The 19225-nt window shown below is 36.9% G+C and overlaps 1 protein-coding gene across 12 annotated transcripts in view; it reads right to left on the bottom strand.

The window, feature by feature from the left end:
- Positions 1-210: 210 nt before the first annotated feature.
- Positions 211-19225, bottom strand: part of NFIB (nuclear factor I B) — a 167595-nt gene continuing 148580 nt past the window's right edge. For 6 of the 12 annotated variants that reach the window (XM_071731288.1, XM_071731290.1, XM_071731298.1 and 3 more), the window contains 3 exons: positions 17237-17325; positions 3282-7100; positions 211-393 (listed from right to left, as the gene is read on the bottom strand). In XM_071731288.1, the coding sequence (XP_071587389.1) occupies positions 6971-7100; positions 17237-17325 (219 nt within the window). In that variant the 3' untranslated portion in view covers positions 211-393; positions 3282-6970. The remainder of the gene's footprint in view (positions 394-3281; positions 7101-17236; positions 17326-19225) is intronic. The other 6 variants (XM_071731295.1, XM_071731296.1, XM_071731297.1 and 3 more) reach the window with 2 other exon arrangements.

Genomic DNA, 19225 nt, shown 5'->3' with positions numbered 1-19225 from the left:
GGAGCTGATTATACCTCCTTTTTTTTCCTCTTCTTTTTCAGTGCAATCAGTAAGCCAAAATATATGCAAACAAATACGTTAAATCTAAACTAAGTATACACAGAGCTCCGTGAGTTGTGCTACACAATTAGGATACAAGGTTTAAGGTTAATTTCTAAGCTACGACTAACTACAGCACAGAGATAGAAAAGAAAACGTAAGACCAGAGTCTGTAGCATAGCTCATTTTTATTGTTTAAACAGTTTTTGCATAGGAAATATATCCGCTTCCAGTAATTGACTGCAGTATGAGCAGCTGCTAGCAGTATAGGCTGGATATAACAGTAACAATCACATTAAGTCAAGCTTGATTTACACCAGTTTAAAACTTGTGGCAGTTGAGTTCATTTGTAACCTACAAAAAAAAAAAGTACCAAAAAGAACATTATTATCCTCCAACCAGGCACAATAAAAACCTTTGTTAACACTCGGGATAAAAACAGGTCTAATGCCAGAGGGCCCTAGTTCCAAAATTAAGTAGCTGTACTGTAATGCACCCTACTAGTGAAGGTTCATTACACAAAGACTGTGCACGCACCTCCTTTTTAATTAAAATGTAACCTTCAGGATTTATGGCCTACAGTATGGGGAAAAATGCCAAAAGTTTTAAAATGGATCAACCCTGGTGTGTAGCTAGCAAGCAATAACTGACTACTTGTCACCTACAGTTGTACTAAATGTATCTAAAGAAACACACAGCCCTACAAAAGTTGTTCTCAGAGAAATATCATTGAGATGGGGTGCCTCTTCCCAGCTTACTAAAGTTCTATATGATATAAGCACAAATTAACAGCTTGATGAAGGCATAATATAATGCAGCTCTTGAGAAGCCTATGCCTGGGATTGAGGAACCCCTCACATTCTACAATGTTGTAGAGATTTTTTTTTAAGGTTTTTTTTTTTGAAGAAAATGTTATCTGAAACATATTTACAACTGAACTCAACAGAGACTGTGAAATTGAACAGGCACTGCTCATTTGTTTGAGTTTTTTGGTAAACATTTTGCTGGTTTTTGTTTCTTTCTCATTTTGCATCAACTTTTATCAGTCCATGCAACTTCAATGCCCTCAATGAAGAATGCATAATAAGCCATACTTCTTTAAAACTTCCTTCTGCATATAGAGATACATTTGCCACATCAGTCCCTGTAGCACAGTTTTCAAAACCATTCTGTCAAAAATACAGTAATACAAAGACTGGCTTTAGTGTCACTAGCTTACACTGCTCTCCATTTATATAGGCCACCTTTTGTTTTACTGTTACTGTATCATGCAATAAAAGTTTCAAAGGCTTATTCTAGTATATTATGATGCTAGTGGCACTGAAGCCCCTTTCACAAAGTCAACATACATTTGAATTGCAACACACAGATATTTCTAAAGAGTAATAACTAGTGAACCCTTTCATCATTAAACAAAAAAACCACAAAAAAACCAAAAAACTACTTACAACCATTGAAGAAAAAATTGCAACAAAAAATGTAAAAATTGACCGTCTCCAACTTGTCCCCTTTACTATTAACAATGTGACCAACAGAGCTGTGGCATGGAAACAGTACAAAGAGTTGTCATGGCAATAAGTTTGGCTGATGCAAAGGTCATTGTGCAGGGTTAAAGGGCAAAATCAGTGGTCCGTGTTATCCTCCAACTGCAGTGCTCCACCACACCCACACAATTTTGAGGAATTAGAAAAAACTGGGGAACTAGCAGAAAGTGCAAATAAGAAGGAGGCAGTTTTCAGCTCCTTCAGCATGGAGTAGAACATTCACCTTTGAGCTTTTCCTGTTTAACTTGATTAGCCTGCATGTGATTTTACTCTTCTTGGTTTGGTTTGGGTTTTTTTTTCTTTAAGTTTTCTATAGAAACCCAATAAAAAAAAAAAGTCCAGGAGCATGCAGCTGGTTAATGTTAACAAAAGACCTTGACAGGATCACGTAAACGATATTGGATGTCATGCTTGGGGCCTTACTGCCAGCAACATTAGAGTTGTTTCATTAAAAGTGAATACTGTACACTAAATATGGGATAACTTTCTGCAGCCTTCATAATCTCACACAGTAAATATAATTTAGATCTAGGTACAGAACACACTCTGGTGTCACAGCTGAGTATGTCCTTGTGCAATCTCTTTCATTAAGTCCTTATGAAGCTACAAGTTGCAAATCCAAAATTCTCCTCCCTGAGGACACGGCTATGTGAGACGTAAGTACTGTTTTAGTTCTCTGCCTATCCTGAATTGCTCTGTGAACCTAATCTTAAATACCATCATGTAACAATCACAAAAACTTTTTCTAAAGGCCATATATACTAATAAAAAGACAGTGGTGCTTCCAACATTTTGAAATGCTCTGAAAACCAACTTTTCCAATACTAAATACAACAAAATAACCTTCATAAAATATAACTTTTCTCCATTTACATTTTTAAAGGATTAGTAACCTATGCTTTTCAAGCACAGGAATCTGCGAAATAACTCCTCACATGGACAGATTTTTTTTTTAATACATAAATTAAGAAACTGGAGAGTTTTAACCCAAGTCCAGTTTCCAAACAAGGAATATTCTTGTTTACTTTAAAAATGGAAATGGCATGTATTTCCATTATAATTTTTTAAAAGTTAGCTTTACAAACAAGGGTATTTTAATTAAAAAAAAAATTCTTAACAAAACTATACAGTGTACAAATTACTGTCTATAAGGTAGGCGGTTCATCCAGAAAATCCTCCTTTCTTCTCGCTACTTGCAGCTTCACAAATCCATTCACATATTTTCAATGGAGCTGCCCACCTGAACATCACCCCACAACTATATTGCTATAATTAATATTTTTGCCATGTCTTTATGTACAGTCTCCTTCACTGCCTTTTTTTTTTTTTTTTTCCATAGTCAAGCCTCAAATGTTCATGTCACTCCAGGGGAAACACACTTCAGTGGCACAGCCATGAGGCCAGGGCTGCAAAGCAACTTAATAAAGGCAGAACAGTGCACATAGAACGGGGTGGCTCGATTTAGTCAGAATACACTTCCTGGTGAAGGAGGAGGCCAGAGACTGGATTTGAGTTCTCAGTCCTACAAACCTGTCTTCATCTCTTGACTGCTATGTGCTAAAAAAACAAAACAAACATACAAAAAATAACAAAAAATAACAACAAAAAATAAAAAAAAAAAAAAAAAAAAAAAACCAACCCAAAAATCAAAACAAAGGGGGGAAAAAAAAGGAAAAAAAAAAAGGAAAAACATCCCACCTTCAATAAATGAGAAGTTCATTTTCTTCCAAACAGGCTTTTCTATTTGAGAGCGAGAAGCAGGTGGGAAAAAACCCACAGTCACTTAATAACCCAGTTCATTCACATGGATCGAAGGAGTTTGCTTTTTAAAATACTGCATCTGTAAGCTCATTTTTTTTCACACAGGAGGCCAGAGATAACAAACAAGCTCTGTTAAGGGCATCCATCTTCCTACAAAGGGCAATCATAATTATTCCACTTTGAAGTCTGAACTTGTTTCAGCTGTGTCCTGGTGTGCTATCAAGAGCTTAAGGGGAACACTTTGCTAACAACTATAATCAAGGACATCTCTCCACCATAGCCCCTCTGCTCCCAAGCTGTTCAGTATCAGTAGCACGTGGGAAGAACAGCACCTACTTTATGAGGCCAGAGACTGAGGTGTACTCTGGGTCATTCTAGTAGATTTGGTAATCTCAGTACCCATGTGTCTAGTAAATGAATTCATTTATTATGGGGCTCAGAAAAAAAGCAACATGAAGTTGATTTTCCTCTTCCTTTGTTGTCTTATCTTTTTAAGTCAGGTTCTCTTTTTTTCAGTTTAGCTATAGATAAATCTTGCTCTTCTACAGCTGCCAACTTTGTAGCCATTCGGGGCCTGCTTACACACTCCTCTCCTGCTGAAGATGTGTGGTTGTTCCACCACCACAGCTTGCTAGTCACCATAAGCTGACCACAGACACAAGTGGCTGAATTTGCTGTGCCACTGCCCATCATTTGGAGCAGCACCTCCATGGCTGCAAGACCTGCAAAAAGCAGACACAGGTACTGCAAGGGGATAAGCTTTCCCACTGAGCTATCCCATTTCTACATGTGTGTGCTCTCCTGTGCTTGCACCCTAAGAAAAGGATGTGCTTGCAAGAAAAATTCACTCTGTGTTGAGCTATACCTGGTGTGTAAGAGGTCTCCAGCAACAGGCACACTACTGGCCTACAAAATGTGGCTTCACTGGAAATCCACTTATATATACATCATAGTCTAATACTGTGCACTCATTCCCTATTACAACCGAGAGCTCTCCATCTGACCTGCTTCATGAGAAGACAGCGCAAACTTCTGACACAGCAGGCAAAGACTGTTATTCAGATGCTCTGAATTAACAAAATTGGGGAAAAATGTTTTGATATAGAAAAAAAAAAAAAAAAAAAAAAAAAAAAAAAAAAAAAAAAAAAAAAAAGAAGAAGAAAGAAAAAAAAAGTAACATTTTCCAGTCGAGCAGACTAAGGGAGGGAAATTCTCTGCAGGAGCAACTCCAGGGTTGAGGTGGAATTCTGCCAGCAAAGATTCAGGCCTTCTACATGCATTTCCTAGACAAAGCAAATGTCTTTGTCATTCTGAGCTAAAAACATTTTCTAATATGAACACTTCAAGATGCAGTACCTTTGCCAGAATGGAAAAGATTTCATCCCACTGTAGGTCCTGACCTCCTTCTCTCTCTCTCTTTCTCAAGAAAAAAAAGAAAAAAAAAGAAAAAAAAAAAAAAAAAAAATCAAACTTGCAAAAAAATAAAATATCCTCAAGTCAAGTCTGCCTCCAACAGAATTCATTATTTATTTTTTAAATCCAGAAATGATTTCAGCTTGCACCCCAGGTGGGAAGTTAAAAAGAGGGAACCGATTTGGAAGTTTGTCACAGTAGGCAGAACAGTCGCTTTGCAGCCCTTGCCTGGCTAAGGGTGCACTGCTTCACAGCTACACTGTAAAGTGTTAAAAATCCTCCCCACCCACCCCAGAATATATATATATGTATGTATAAAAAAAAATCCCCTATCCACCTCTCAGTACAGAAAAGGACCTCATCACACTGCAAAAATAGCAGTACCCACTTTGGTCAATTAAAACAAACAAAAAAAAGCATACATAAATTTTTTTTTCTTCTTTTTTTTTTTTTTTTTTTTTTTTTTTTTTTTTTTTTTTTTCCTTTTATGTCTGTGTTCTTACCTATAATAACCAATACAGCTAAAAGCACTACCTACATAGGCAAAACTTGGTATTGCATAATTCGTATAAATTTGTATCCCCTCCCCCCAATATTAATTGGAAGATGAAAAACATGAAAGGTTAATAGAAAAAACACCAAAATACTGAAAATATTGCTGGTCGATTACAATTTTTAAGCGGCAACTATACACAGCCATGATATGCTTTATAAATGTGAGATAAAGGTATAACTGTCTAAAAAATCCGTGATGTCACTATTTCCCATCTGGAGTACAAAATATTTTGTCATAAAAATGGTAAAGGTTTAAAATTATAATAAATGCAGCAAAACAAGTGTAGTGATGTCAATTTTTTTGTGTTTTTTTCTTTTTTTGTTTTTTTCCATTTTTTAGATTTCAAGGCAAGGCACGTAATGTGGACATTATATCTTCGTGCAAATTAGGATTACTGGAAAGAGTATTTTAATTATATTTTTTAAAGAGACATAGAGGCAAATGTCTGCCCATGCACGTTATATTTCTGTCAATATGTGAAAAGTGTTGAACAAGGCTAACTTCTGAAAGCACCATGCAAGTTTTCAGCACCCTGTAATTACACTTACATTAAGAGTGCATTAATTAAATATAACATATCCCCATCCTGGTATTACCAGTTTGTAAACGGTAAGCTTTGCCCTTGTGACATGGATTTGCCTATCTCTTTGTCTCTATGATGCAGATTTTACAGAAACATGTAAACCCTATGGGTTCTTGATGCAACCAGTAACTTTAAATAAATAAATCCTACCCCTCTGTGGAGGCAGCAGCTAAACCAACATAAGTGCTGTGTTTCCATTGATTTCTTTTTCTCAAGGACATGATTTGTCTTGGTTTAATGCCTTTTAATGCCCTCAAAAACCGAGGGGAAAAAGAAGTTTGTTCAAAGTCATTTTAATTTCTATTTTTAATCCCCTCAATTTAGAGTCCAAGGGCTGAAGGACTTATAGTGATGACCCCTTAGATATTATTTTTAAATTGCACTTGCCTCTGTAAGTGTTTCTTTAGTGGGGGAAATGTTCACTTTTTCCTTTTCTTTTTTACTGTTGCATAAGGTGATAACACTTCTACCTATATAGAGGCATTTCTTCCATAGAGCCTGTGTGTTCATTCTGATTGAAAACTTCAAACTGCATAACGCGCTAGAAAAGGCTGAATTAAGGGCCAAAGTTTAATAAATCCATACTGATAACTAAAGGCTACAGAGCTTATTTTTAAAACATTTAGAAATCAGAGTGTTGAGAAAATGGTGGTTTGTGGCCCTTGTCCTCCTGCAGCTCTGCTGCTGCTGCCTAGCCTTTGTTCTGTGAGATAACCAGGAATAGTGATCCCATGCGTAAACAACAAGAATACTAAACCAATATAACTAGCTTATCATGCAAATATTAAGGCATCTAGAAAGTCAGTTAAAATATATTGTCAGAGACAGAACATCTATTTCCCAGCAGACTTCATATAACAAAGGCTACTTAGCAGGGGCTGCAGTCTACCCATCAGTGAAATATCATTGACCCTTTTTATGTCATCTCAGTTTCAATCATAAGGAAATTAGTGATTGTAAGAGCTGCAATTGCTGGTCTTATTTTTTCTTCTTTCTTCAGTTTCTTTTGTCGTCCTGGATTCCTTTATTTTTCTTTTTTTAATTTTGCATTTATTTTTTTAGTATTTTTTTCCCTCAGTTGCTTGTTTCTGCTTGAAGGAAAGGCTCTCCAATTATGTTCAAACCATAATTTGGGACATTTGTCGGCAGGATCGGTGTCCTATTCGATACTTGAAAAGGAACCAAGCTAGCCCAGGTACCAGGACTGTTGAAAAGGGGAAAGGGATAAGGAGAGAGAGGGGAAAAAAAAAAAAAAAAAAAAAAAAAAAAAAAAAAAAAAAGAGAAAAAAGAAACAGAAAACATAAGTTAGACATGTTGCAAAATTAAAACACAACAAATTCCAATCAGGGCTTTCAGTATTAATGGCACTGAAGACATAATAAGAGACCAAATTTGCCAGTATTACTGGAGATTCTACTTCAGAGTTTTCTCTGTGGAAGTATGATTTATTTGAAAGAAAAATAATTGCATTCATCTTTGTTGTATGTAGTATTACTGCTCTCTTACACTAAGAGGCTTGTTTGTTTATGAAAGCTCAAAAAAATTTCAGACGCAAACATACAGAGCAGACGTATCTTTACCATACAAGTGACAGTGCAGATGTTATTTAAGAAGTGCTGAAATGCACTACATTATGCAGGGTTGCTCTTTTCCAGAACACAATGTTAAGGATCGGTGGTTAACCTTCATGTGCCTCTTAGAACCTGCCACATTACCTTGTCTCAGTCCCAGGAGGTGAGTGGGCCCCATGGGGCAGAGGACCTTTAATACTAAAAAATACCCAAGAGGTATCAGTGCTTAAGGGATACAGAATAACAGAATGATCTAAACACTTGCAGCCAAGATGTATCTGTGATTCAACGGTAGCAGCAAGTACCTCAAGTTTTGACTAATGTCTGAGGAAGAAAGTATTTTCAAAGGCAGTTCAATAACTTCAGAACTTAAGTCATCATTTCAAAGCACTTTGTCACTCAGGAGCTTAAGTCCCAATGGCATTCACATGTTTACCAACTAGCATAAGGTACCTCACCCAACAGCATTTCCGAAGTGGATACTCAAAGAGAGACCTCAGCTGTCCCTGTTAAGTACCTAGAGCAGACCCTAAGCAGCCTTTTCTTAATGGACTTTCAGAGTAAGTCTTGTCAAATTTATTCAGAAGAAAAACAGCGTTATTATGTCTGCAATCACTCCCAAACAACTAATACCATGAGTGGACACACAGCATGCAAACACAGTTGGATGTATACAGCTTTTCTCCATCCACACTAGGTGTTTCCACAGACACAACAGTTTACTTGAGAATACAAATTGGGATTAGGCTGCTAGGCTTCATGGCAACACATCTGCAGACAAAAACCTCCGGCATATGTTTCATGGAGGACAGATGCTGGAAGTTTTCATCCTTCTTTGCCTTTGGTCATGCCTCTGCACTTCTCTCTCCCTGGGTGAGCAGACACTATTTCTGCAGCATGGGTGTAAAGAGGAAAACAGACTCTTTCAATCTATTTGAAAAGTGTATGAAGTAACTACATTTCATTTGGAAATACTAAAGAAAGAGGTCAACCTATTTTTTGAAAAACAGGGGGCGTGTTTCTCAGGTCTTTTACGTTAAAAATAACACAGGCGTTTTCTGTTGTTTACTCCTGTGTAATACACTTTACCACTATACACCTGTTAATTTGCTATCTTGATTCCTAACAATTAATTTCTAGTGATCGGTTTAAACAGACAAAAAAGTGAATAAAATTGCTTGTGTCAGTGATAGACAAACTCTGAAGGGACAAACACTAAATTTTATCTTCAAGAAAATGTAAGAATTATTAATACTTTAATGTATTTTAAATGCCTGGGGTACAAATATTATTCAGTTGGAGGATATTTTTTTTTTTCCAGTTCAGTATATTCTTGAAGGTCAACTGAAAATCTGAGGAAGTGTCAAGTATGATTTGATGAGAAGTTTATGTTCACAAAAAAAAATAAAAAATCAATCATTACCAGAACCTCATTTAAGAGGCTTAATTTTTTTCAACTTACTTTGCATCTTCCTGCACAATTTGTTTTAAAATGCTTTTTTTGTTCTCTTTAGTTTTTAATGATTCTAGGAACTAAATGCTGAAATAACAGACACAACACAAATTGTTTCCAAGCACAGGGATTTTTACAAATAGGAACTAGTAATAAAAAATAAAAATAAACAAACAAACAAAAAGCAGGTTTGTTTGCTTAGGATCTGTCTGAACATATATTTTACAGTGCACAATTCTTTGCTGTCCTGTTACATGGGATTTACAAGGTTTAGAGACTTCATAAAAAATAGAATGCTATCTGAAAGAATATAAATTTACTGTGACTCAACACAGTATTTAAACAATTACTGTTGCAAAGGCTAAATACACAGCTTCCAGGTTATCTTTCTGAAGATTTACAGTGCACCTCAGAAGTTAAGATACATATATATATGGCTTTTTCCTCTGTTTTAAAGTTGACAACCTTCTAATGATTACAGCAGGCCTGTTGCAGACATATGACCTACAAATTTAATATAGGTGTTTGTTTAAACTTTTCTAACCTACGATGTTATATTACCACCATGACAAAGACTCAGACTGCAACCAATTTGTCAATGTTACTTATGAATACTCCATGAGTAACAAATCTCTCACACTAACACTGAGTGGATCCCACGGGAGTTTCTGCAGCCCTGCAAAGATGGTTCCATCAGTGGACCACCCACGTGGCTGGAAAAGCCACTACCCTGGCACCTCTAAAGATGGGCTGAAGTCCCTGATCCAGATGCACGGGCTAGACAGGGGCTGACCCTACTGGCAGCTGGGAAGAACAGGCCATCTTCTGTGTTTGCTAGCACTTCCTAAGTCATGACCTTCAAGGCTTGACAAAGATCCAGTTGCATTTCAGAAATTAACATTATCATATTGCAGCTTGATTTAACTCTGTGTCAGGGCACCCTGATACTACCACACCAAGTGTTTTCCACAGACAAAAGAGGAATGAAATCATATTAGTAGTGATACTAGCACTAATGACAGCACAAAGCTCTAAGAACAACTTTTGTATAAGGAATAAAAAAAAAAAAAAAAAAAAAAAAAGTAACTCAAGCTCTGCTAAGCTCCTTCTATATGGCTGTCTATCCAACATACCCTAAGACTCCATTACCCTTATGGTAAATTTAATGGAACTTTCAGCTACCCGGTGCTCCTACATGCTGCCAAGCTATATCTACAGCCCAGAAGAGTGAATTCCCCTGTCAGATTTCTCAAGCCTGTCCTGAACAGACTTCTGTGACAACTGTGGAGTTCAACTTCTACCATGGAAACCATCTATGATGTCTCTGCAGAATGTGCCAACAGAAGTGCCAGCTACTGCTGACTGCAAGGCAAACTCTGCCTGGGAGCCCACATGGGTGGCAACAGCAGAGAAAAGGGAAAGGGGAAAATACCTTTCCCTTTAGCACAGCAGCTTGCATAAGTCCCAGGTAAACTTCCAGATGTCAGTTTCACAAAAGCGGGGCAATGTTCTGTCTCTGTTCACTAAGCACCTTAACATGGTGAAAGCCAAAAATCTTTCCATTGCCCAGGAGGTGCATGCAAGAGGGTTCTACTTGCAGAAGTTAATAAGATGTCCCTTTGCCCATTATGGGCATGACCTCCTTCAGCTTTTTATGTATGAGTGGAATTAAGCAGCTCTACCCTACTCTCCAGCTCGCTGCTCCTGAGGAAATCAGTGAGCCCTGCACTATCAGATGTTATAACATAAATGCCCGACCCTTGGAATATGAACTGAGACCCAGAAAAACGTGTTTCAGGTTAAGTTTTGAAGCAAACAACATGAGAAGCACCATTGTGAGACTCAGACCTGTAGTCTTTGTGACAGCATGCATGGCTTGGATAACCACCTTCCTGAAGCCTTATGCCTGTAAATAATTTCACTACCAGAAACAATTATATCTTACCCTAAGTAGACTACGAAGTGTGTTATGAAGTCATCAGTTCCCTCTCTATCCATGGCAAGTATAATGTACTTATCTGTTCAAATGTAATAGAATAGCAAAGGAAAATTCTGCAAGCATCTCACAGGGTTAATGTGCTCCATTACAGTTTCCATTACAGCTTTCACATGTTAATTTAATCAAGATTTCTGCTGCGGTTTCCTCTTAAAGATAGTAATTGCTGTTTTAAGAACCTCTGATTAAAATATTACTGGAATGGACCACAAACAGTACTCACTTTATACATATATACAGTCCACTTTGGAGGTTATAATAACATAAAGATCATAATAACATTAAACAATTACCTAAATGCAATCTAAACTGAATTAAATCAGACCCAACTTAAACTGAAGTATTTTAAGATTCTTACTTTCCATCAGTTACTACTTTCTCTCTAATACAGTTTCAGAAGTCTGTAAGAGCATCCCACCATTCAGAAACTACACCCAAACCAGTATTTCTTCTTGCAGCTTTACCACCCCATGCACGAACATGCTAGCTTAGACAAAGTAGATCAAATCATGCTAGGTCAAGCCTTTGGACATAAAAGGTAGAAATGCCTTTGATGTCAATAGAAGTGACACTAACGAGTCACCAAGCAAGATTCATCTATCTTGTACTAAGCAAGTGCTCTGCCACACAAGTGTAAGAAACTTCACCACTTCAAATCGTAAAAATCATGAACTTTGGAAACACAACTGTGCCAGCCTCAGTGCCCTGGCTAAATTCCCACTGGTGTTTCTGCCAGCAGAAAGCCGTCCCTCTGGCATCTACTTAATGTGGTACTTATGTTACAATTCTGAGGTGGCATCTGTAGCTACACAGCTGCCAAATTTCACGTCCAAGGTGGCCATTATTTCAAGAGATCTATTAAGTACATTTTGGTTTAATTTAGGACAACTTCTACGATTTAGTGGGTGCACATCACACATATAGCAAGTGCAGCAGGTTAAGACACACTGATTTATGCTCAAACAAGGGAAAAGGGAATTCTGCTGTAAGGATCCTTTAATTCCCTGCAGAGCCCTTTTTTGTGATAGTTGTAACCAAAAAAAAAGGTATGTAAAGGAAGATGCCACAGAGTGCATCACTAACACAGAAAATCCACAGCAGAGGAAGGGCTCAGAGAAATTATGCATGTCCATGGTATGCTCTATGCTCTGTGCATGCATGAGGGTTTCGTGCAGGGACAGGGCTAAAGGAGGTCTGCAAATATGCACTAGCACAGATGAGGATATAAACAGGTGGAGAGCTGCCTCCCATATAGCCAAACCATGGAGGGCATGGGCTAGGGCTACCAGAGACCACAGGGTCACCTGTGGAAAAGATTACTCTTTACTTTCTTCATCTATACTGCTTTTGTCCCCAATTACCATTTCCAGTCTTAACTGGAAACAACTTTTACTGTAAAGTAAAAGCATGAGTAAATAATAATGCAGATAATCCTAACTGCACCAAAAGGAAACCCCAAAAACCAACAGCTTAATTGCATAATTCAAAAGAAACAACTGTCAGTAAGATGATTAAAAAGTAGGGAACCGGAGTAACCAAGGGGTTAAAGATACAGTTTACACTTGGGATTTCTCTGTAATATGCTCCTCCTTCTCTAGCAGTGCTGCCAAAAATCATCTGACAGGAAACATAAGATTAAGTTTGTCCTACCTAAGTGAACAAAGAGTGCTCAGAACAGGCAACCAGCTCGCTGCAGAGTGGGAACTTTCCTAATCCTGCTGGAATCCACAGCACTGCTCAGAAAATATTACTGAAGTTGTTTTCTTTACTTTAACATCTTGTTTCTGGATCATCTCAATCATTTCAGTCACACTGCAGTTCTTGCCGCTTCTCCCATAAAGGTTAACTTAAAGCTCCAAACATAATCATGTGGAAAATGGACGTTATTGATTCCTATGGTCCATTGTTCCCCCATTCTAAGTCCCTGAAGTTCAAGTTCAATCTGGAATTACATCATGTCTGGTTTCTCCTGGTTACCAGACGGCTTGAGACGTGACCACAGCTACAGAAAAAACAAACAGCCTTCTTCACGCTTCGGCTCCCCTATCGATTCAAACATAAACTTTTTTTCTTTCTCTCAAGTAAGCTTCAAGTATGGAGCATGGTTAATTTAGAGATTAAGCTCCAAATTAGATTATCTAATGGCATCTTAATGGATTGCTGACCCATTTCCTGTGGGATGGCAGCATGCAAGCCTGGTTTGAATACAATTAATTTCTTTAGGAAGTGTTCTGAAGATGTTTGCCTAGATGAAGAGGAAACATAATGGTCTGCACATCTTCTTGCTTTACAGAGTTGGACAAAACTCTTAAGAGTTAGCAACTGAAATTGATAAGGACTAGAAATAATTAGATTTTCTTTCAACGAATACTTTTACAATCAGGATACTTCAGTGGTTTTGTTCTTAAATTATAATGAATTGATACTTCTACTTCAAAACATTGCCCAAGGGGTCTGAGGCAGCAGGGGGCAGAGGGTGCTCTAACAGGTGTCTGCATTTGCCAAAACGTTCTTGTCACAGAAATGCTGATGTTACTTAAGCTAAGTGTTTTCTCTAAACCAAACACACACAAGGTGCTGTGCTACAAAAGCAATCTACACCTATTCTGTTTCCCTCCTACTTCTTTCACAAATCAGAGATTATCCCTCTTGATTGCTTTATCAGCACTGTTATCATAAGCCCAGCTTGGTGCTGGGGGAAAACAGTTATTCTTGGAAAATCTGAACACCCCTACAGCTAGAGTTGAGACAGAAATTCAGCACTCTGAGAACAAATCTCCCCTCAACATCTCCAGGAACAAACCAGCTGCTGTACTGTATCATTGTGTGTCAAGGTAACAAACCACGAGGAGAAAATGCTAACCTAGTGCATTTGCCTGAGTAGTGTAAACATAATGTTAAAGTAATAGTTACCCTGGAACACTAATATTGGAAGATTGTTTTTAAAAATAATGTAAATAACAATATTTGGGAATAAAAATACATTTGACAGTAACTGGCTTAAAATGTGAGCTTCAGCAATTAAAATTTGCTTACAGTCTGTAGACAATATTCAACATGCCCATCATGATGGCTTTTTTTGAGTGGTCCTAGTGGAGTTTGTACTGATGGCCAAATGAGTGGCTAAGATTGAGGCTCAAGCCCATGTTATCAGATGTATACACAAACACTTTTTTTCTTGCTCTCATTGCATGTGCTCTAGCTCTCATGTAATGACTGAGACTGTATTTTCCTAATTGAGCTTTGCATAGTTTCATGGGTTCCTCTCACCTTCTGTCTCTAGGAAAGCAGTCATTACCAAAGAACTGTGGTTATGAAAAAAATTGGTTTTTTTTAATAATTCTGAGTATCTTCTTTGTATGTACAGCAAAAAAAAAAAAAAAAAAAAAAGAAAAAAATTACCTAAATTATCTTAGAAGCATTTGAGAACTTAATTCTGTAAATGTACTTAAATGTTGCTTGAATTGCCAATTTTCAAAAAAAGTTTTTGAATTAAAATTGGACCATTTCTGTAAAGTTCTGCCTTGGACTTTAAATGCCAACATATATATAAATTAACGAGCAAATATAAACTCAGAAAACATATTTTGAAATTTATGTGTCATATCTTCCATCAGGTATGACAGCCATCTATTAATAAGAGAAAGAACACAGAAATAACAAGAGGTTTTATCATTATTCATTCTCTGCAAGTCCCCAGGATGTGATTTACCTACAATGTCCATAAGGAAACTTTCGGATTGGTCATCTCTGCTACCCTATTTCTGTAAAGACAGGACAGCTAACACTGATTGACTGCCAACTTTCTTGCCATTCTGAGGTCAAAGATATTTCTGAAAAATCAGTGTATTTAAAATAACCACAAAAGCCTGCTTTAAAAGATCAGATACTATATCATCAAAATGAGAACTTCAGACTTGAGGAAATCACACCAATCACACATTTATTAGGTCATTTTGCAGGGGAAAATTTGACTGTCTGGACTGGAGTACATTTCTCTTTGCCAATGTACAGCAATTCCTTTTGCAATAAGTTCTTTTTTTAGCACAAATTTCAGTGTTAAAAGGATTCACTTCCTCTTAGCCTGCACAGGAATTACTTCTCTTAGATCCTCACCTACATTGGATTTAAGAATTCTGTACTCTAAAAACCAAATTCCAAAAGTAATCTACGCAGGGAGAAGTGTTTCTTTGTCCTCCAAGGCTTAATTCAAGGCCAAGTAAACATGGCTTGTGCCTGCTTTGAAAGAGATGCCATGGCAGAATTTTGCCCAAGTGCATCTGACAACACTTTGGTTTGAGTCCAGCAGAGGGCCATGAGGATGCTCAGAGGGCTGGAGCATCTCTCCTTTGAGGACAGGATGAGAGAGTTGAAGTGGTTCAGTCTGCAGAAAACAGGGCCCTGGGGAAACCTTTTAGTGTCCTTCCAGTTCCTGAAAAGGGTCTACAGGAAACCTGGAGAGGAACTTTTTGCAAGGGTGTGTAGCGATAGGATGAGGGGGATTGGCTTCAAACTGGAAGAGGGGAGATTTAGACTACAAGGAAGAAAATATTTAATGTGAGGGTGGTGGATGAGTGGCACAGGTTGCCCAGGGAAGTTGTGGATACCTCATCTCTGGAAATATTCAAGGTCGGGCTGGATGGGGCTTGGAGCAATCTGTTGTAGTGGGATGTGTCACTGCCTATGAAGGGGATTTGGAACTAGATGATCCTCAAGGTCCCTTCCGACACAAACAATTCTATGATTCTATGATTTTGTACACTGGTAGGCTCGAAGTGTTAGGGTCAAAGTGGCAGGCAGCACTGTGGGAGTGACTTAAAAAGCAGTCTTGTGTGCTGTGTACTTAAAAACCGAATTCAGCATACATGTGGACAGTGCATCAGCCAGAATAAAATGTCATTGCTTTAAAGGGGGATTGAGTGATGACTGATTAAAAGCTTTCAAAGATATGCCTAGATTGGCAGTTGCAATATAATTTCCTAATGCATGTCAATGCCCTGAAAAGGCAACACTCTTTGTACTGGGAGAATAAATCACCCCCTGCGTGCTAATCTAGCTCAGTTTGGATTCACTCTTGGCAGTACATTGAAAACTGTGGCAATTACTGCTTGATGGGGATTTATAATGTGAATCACAGCCCTTGAGGAGATGAGGTGAATCCATTAGCTAATTTTCCATTGCACCATTTAATCTATAAGGAAAGGAATGACAACACCTTACTTTTCTACCACAAGTCCTCCAGATTTTAAATATTATTTCAGAAAATTTGCAGAAAGGAAAAGTAAAGTAGAACTATTCAAGATATTTAAACTTGAGATTTCTAAAGACCACCGATTTTCAAATTCCATAATTATCCTTCCAAGCTGATATTCAGAAGTCCCAAGTCTTCCATCAATCCATCATAAAACGCAGTTCTTCAAAAGGCATTTTGTACAGAATATATGTACACACTCATACTTACACAAGCTATTCAGAAGTATGTACACTCTCATGAGCACACAAATGTCTAACAGGTATTTAAAATTTTTTCAAGAGTCAGTAGCATCTGGCAGGCTCCCAACCCACAGGCTTTAAGTGTACAACCCCCATTAATTGCTGAGTGTTGCAGATAATCCTGAACCTGAAAGAGGTGACAAACTGTTGTATTACAATTATGCCAAATTTTTACACACCTATTTAGACACACACACCTCTGCTGTTACAAAAATTCATCACTGAGAGATGTAAAAGCTAACCACATAAAAGCTTAACAGTTTTTATTGTGTTTGCTTTTTTTCATAAAAAAATAAACTTGGGTAATTCCTAATTATTCTGTTCTTCCATGGATAAATAGGATGGTTTATATCTTACCTTCATGTAAATGCTAGTGACCTAACATATACCAGCTGACTAGTAAGAAAAGTTTCTTTGAATAGTATGTTTATTCGTTATCTGAAAACAACCACCACCTCAGTCAGTTATTATTATACCCATCTATATCTCTAGTAGTACCATTTTCTTCATATTAACCACTAAACCCCCCAAAATACGACCTTTAATTCTGAAAATGACATTTTTAAAGCCTAACATCATGTATTGCCTTAAACTTACAAATCCTTTGCATTTGACAGCACAGCATTGTCATTCCAGGTGCTTAATTAATTTAGTTTCTAAATTCATCTTACACTAAAAATAACCCGAATGTGTATGGGAGAAATGTTACATGCGTGTTTTGATCAAATGCTGTCACATTTTCCTCTGGAGACCTACTAAAACAGACACTGTAGATCAATACAACTTTTTAGAGGTGGTGTAGGGGTGGAAATAATTAAAATGTTACCTTTGCCAAGTAATTCCCAATGTATCCTCACTGGCACTGGGGTATAAATGCCTGCCGTTTTGATTCATGGTCCAGTCACAAATTCTCAGCTGTCAATTGAAACCTAGCAGTCAGATATGGATCGAGCAGTACTGCAGATTTTAGTATTTAAATGAATACATGCAAACTAGTACTGTACATGGCAAAAGCCTTATTTTCCCAAGAAGTAATTTAAAAAACAAAACAAAAAACCCAACAAACAAAAACAAAGAAAATAACTTATTTCGAGAAATAAATGCCTATAGATTTGATTAAGATAATGCTACTTTAATATGGTCCTCTATTAATAAAGCACAAAAGAGCAACTATTGTTTAGCACATAACAATTAGCCATTATTAGATTACAAATGGAGCTGGAATAAAAGGAAATGTTAATATTCAATAGAGAGATACTTAAAGAAGGAAATAAAAATACTGTTTTATCTAAGCAGTGCTCTATATAATGTGTCATGAGTAAGGGTCAAATATAATCAGTTTCTTGTAGCATGCATTTCATGAAACATAGAAGACATGCAATTTATAGAAAATTTGCCCAAATTAAACAAACTTATCTTGCTATTTAGGAAGAGTAAAGGTATTTTGTAATTGAGGTTTATTAATCTAGTGTTACTGAAAGTGGCCTTACTTAGCAAGAGGTGATAAAATAATCTAATCTTCCTTTAGACTCAGAATAATAGCATTTAACATACTTTATTGCATTTTAATATAAAGAGGAATGTACTGTATGTTAGCTGAAATAAACTCTTCCCAGATCCCCAGATCATCAGTTCTGCCTTCCAGGGCTGTTCAAGCAACCCTCTATAGCTCTGTTTATTTAACAGCTGCCCTATAGTGTTAGCAGATTTATTGAAAAGATATACTTCTTTTTTTAAGTATAAGAAAGTGATGTGAAGAAAACATACATTTTAACATCTGTATAGTCATGCTGTACAATAAACTGCTGTACCATTATACATAATACAGCACTCTGAATTCAAGATAATGTTGCTGAGTTTAATTGCATTCAATGCATTTTAGATTTCTCTATCTGTATTCATGTTCTTTAGATAGTGCAGGCTACAGCAAACAAACTACAATAAACTATTTTCACAGGAGCACGATTAATTGCTGTCTTCCTGAAAAATATGAATGCTGAGGACAAGACAATATTGCAAACCTGACCCTGGCTCGCTGTTAGACTCATAAGCTTCCTGCTGTTAAGGTCTGAGAAATGGAAATATAAGTCTCTCCTGTTTTCATAGGGATTGTTTCTTGTTTGTTATCTAAAGAACTCCAAGAGACCTTCTAAAGGCCATTAAAAACATTACTAAACCACATGAAATTAACCAGAAAAGGAAACACGAAGTCAAAAAGTTTGCTAGAAGCAACTGTGAATAACACATTAAATATGTTTAAAGAAAAGAGGTACTTAAATATTTGATTTAGTCATTACATAAAACAGTATTGTAAGCCTGATTTTAATATTGAAGATCTAGTAAATTATGTCAGTACATCTACTTAACATACAGTTGATATATTTCTGCTACAATTCTTAATAATGTTATCATCTTCAATACAGATACATATTTTAAAGCTTTATAACTTGGCTATAAAAGCTCATTTCCAGCTGAAACATAAGACTGAAAGGTTAATCCCCCTCCTTTTTCTTCTTTCACAAAATATAATGTCTATAAATAAGAGCCCTTTGGCTGATTAGAATCATAAAATGTACTAACATCACAAACTTAAGTGTTACCAAACGATTTTATGCACTTAGATCTAGCTCAAAAGTCTTGCAAGCACTTAGCTTGCTATAGAACCTGACTGCACTTGCCATTTCAGAAGATCAGTAAGGGACTGATATACTGTATCTTAGTAAATCAGTTTCTTCTCAAAATCATTGTATTCTTCCCACAGCTTGCATGAAAATTTTCTGTATGTGCAGCTAATAGTTATATTTATCATTAAGGA

This window comes from Heliangelus exortis, chromosome Z, assembly GCF_036169615.1.
Source record: "Heliangelus exortis chromosome Z, bHelExo1.hap1, whole genome shotgun sequence".
NCBI classification, from domain to species: domain Eukaryota; kingdom Metazoa; phylum Chordata; class Aves; order Apodiformes; family Trochilidae; genus Heliangelus; species Heliangelus exortis.
This window is presented reverse-complemented; position numbering and strand designations above follow the sequence as displayed.